The sequence below is a fragment of the Manacus vitellinus genome, unplaced genomic scaffold (genome assembly GCF_001715985.3).
Source record: "Manacus vitellinus isolate BGI_N305 unplaced genomic scaffold, ASM171598v3 scaffold_64_pilon, whole genome shotgun sequence".
Classification (NCBI taxonomy): Eukaryota; Metazoa; Chordata; class Aves; order Passeriformes; family Pipridae; genus Manacus; species Manacus vitellinus.
In genome coordinates, this window is record NW_021940718.1 from 853,652 (window position 1) to 855,161 (window position 1,510).

Sequence of the window (1,510 nt, forward strand, 5' to 3'; positions counted from 1 at the left end):
GGCCAGGAGCTGGTCTGGATGATCCTTGTGGGACCCTCCCAGCTCAGGATATTCCCTGATCCTCTGGGAGATCAGGAAGGCAGGAGCAGCCCGTTCCTCTGCTGACATTCCCATCTTTCCTTGCAGACACTGCCTGTCCCCGGGGATACGCCCGGATGAAGGGGGTCACCTGTGAAGGTACAGTTGCAGCAGGACACGGGAAACTGTTTCCCTTGGGATCGTGGTCATTGTTCATTTGCTGCTGTCCTGCCCCTCCAAGTCTGGGAGGGGAGGTTCTACACCTTCTGACCCTTTGTTGGGCTCCCTGTGGACATGTGGCCTCTGTCTGTCTGTCTGTCTGTCTGTGCTCAGCCCCTGGCTGGGCTTGGCTGTGGCCGTGCAGGGACAATGTGGAGCGAGTTGTCACTTTTTAGTCTGGCAGGGCAGCTCTGGGCTCCTTCCATCTCCTCCAGGAGGCCCTGGAGGCCGTGCTGGCCTTGTCCCTGTGCCAGTCTCACGCCCTTCTCCTGCTTCTGTGCCCACAGACGTGAACGAGTGTGAGGTGTTCCCCGGTGTCTGCCCCAACGGGCGCTGCGTCAACTCCGCCGGCTCCTTCCGCTGCGAGTGCCCCGAGGGGCTGACCCTGGATGGCACTGCCAGGACATGTGTGGGTAAGGGCACCTCCTCTCACCCAGATCCTGGCCCCTCTACGGGGCTCCAGCTCCCCCCCTCCCTGCCACGTGCAGCAGGAATTCTTGGCAATTGAGTGGTGGCATCTTTGGGAAGGGCACCAGAACCCGGCAGCTGAACCGAGGCAAAGCTGCCGCAGCTTCGTGTCCCCGAGTCCAGCAGCTGTTCTTCATGGGGGGACTTCAGAAGTGGCCAAATCACCTAATTTTGGTTAATGACACGGCCCAGCAGCCCTGAAACAACTTCTGGGCACACAGGGACAAACCTCTGCCCTTCCCAGGGGCCATCTGTGCTTCCAGCACCAGGGAGGGGCCATTCACCGGCCCTGTTGCCAGCAGACCCAGGATGGACATGTCCATGCTGTGAAATCTCCCACAGCATTCCAAAAAAAAAAAAGGGAATGGCACTGGAACAGGCTCCCCAGGGCAGTGGTTGAGCATCCAACCCTGACAGGATTCAAGGAGTGTTTGGACAATGCTCCAAGGGACATGATGGGATTGTTGGAGTGTCCTGTGCAGGGCTAAGGGTTGGACTGGATGATCCCTGTGGGTCCCTTCCAGCTCAGGATATTCCATGGTTCTGTGAGAAGGGTCTGTGGGGCACCAGAAGCCCCCATGGGAAGCCCTGATATGAAGGAGAGGTCGGTGCCTGACCTGCCTGGGGAAACACCGGCCCTTGGAAAAAGAAATGAAGGTCCCAGTGCTGCAGCCATGGGGGTCCCTTCCTTGTCAGCATATTCTGTGAATGGCTCATTCCTGGGCAGTTTGGACAGTTCCCCAACCAAAGCCACTCCAGGGAGTGTGTGAAGCCAGTCCCGGAGGGTGCCAGGGTGGTTTTTACC

General features: G+C 58.8%; 1 protein-coding gene across 1 annotated transcript in view; it reads left to right on the plus strand.

Annotated features, from left to right (window-relative positions):
• LOC103766916 (fibrillin-2) overlaps positions 1-1,510 on the plus strand; it is a 143,142-nt gene that overhangs the window by 103,275 nt on the left and 38,357 nt on the right. Inside the window, 2 exon segments of the mRNA XM_029963865.1 lie at positions 127-177; positions 525-650. Coding sequence (XP_029819725.1) covers positions 127-177; positions 525-650 — 177 coding nt within the window.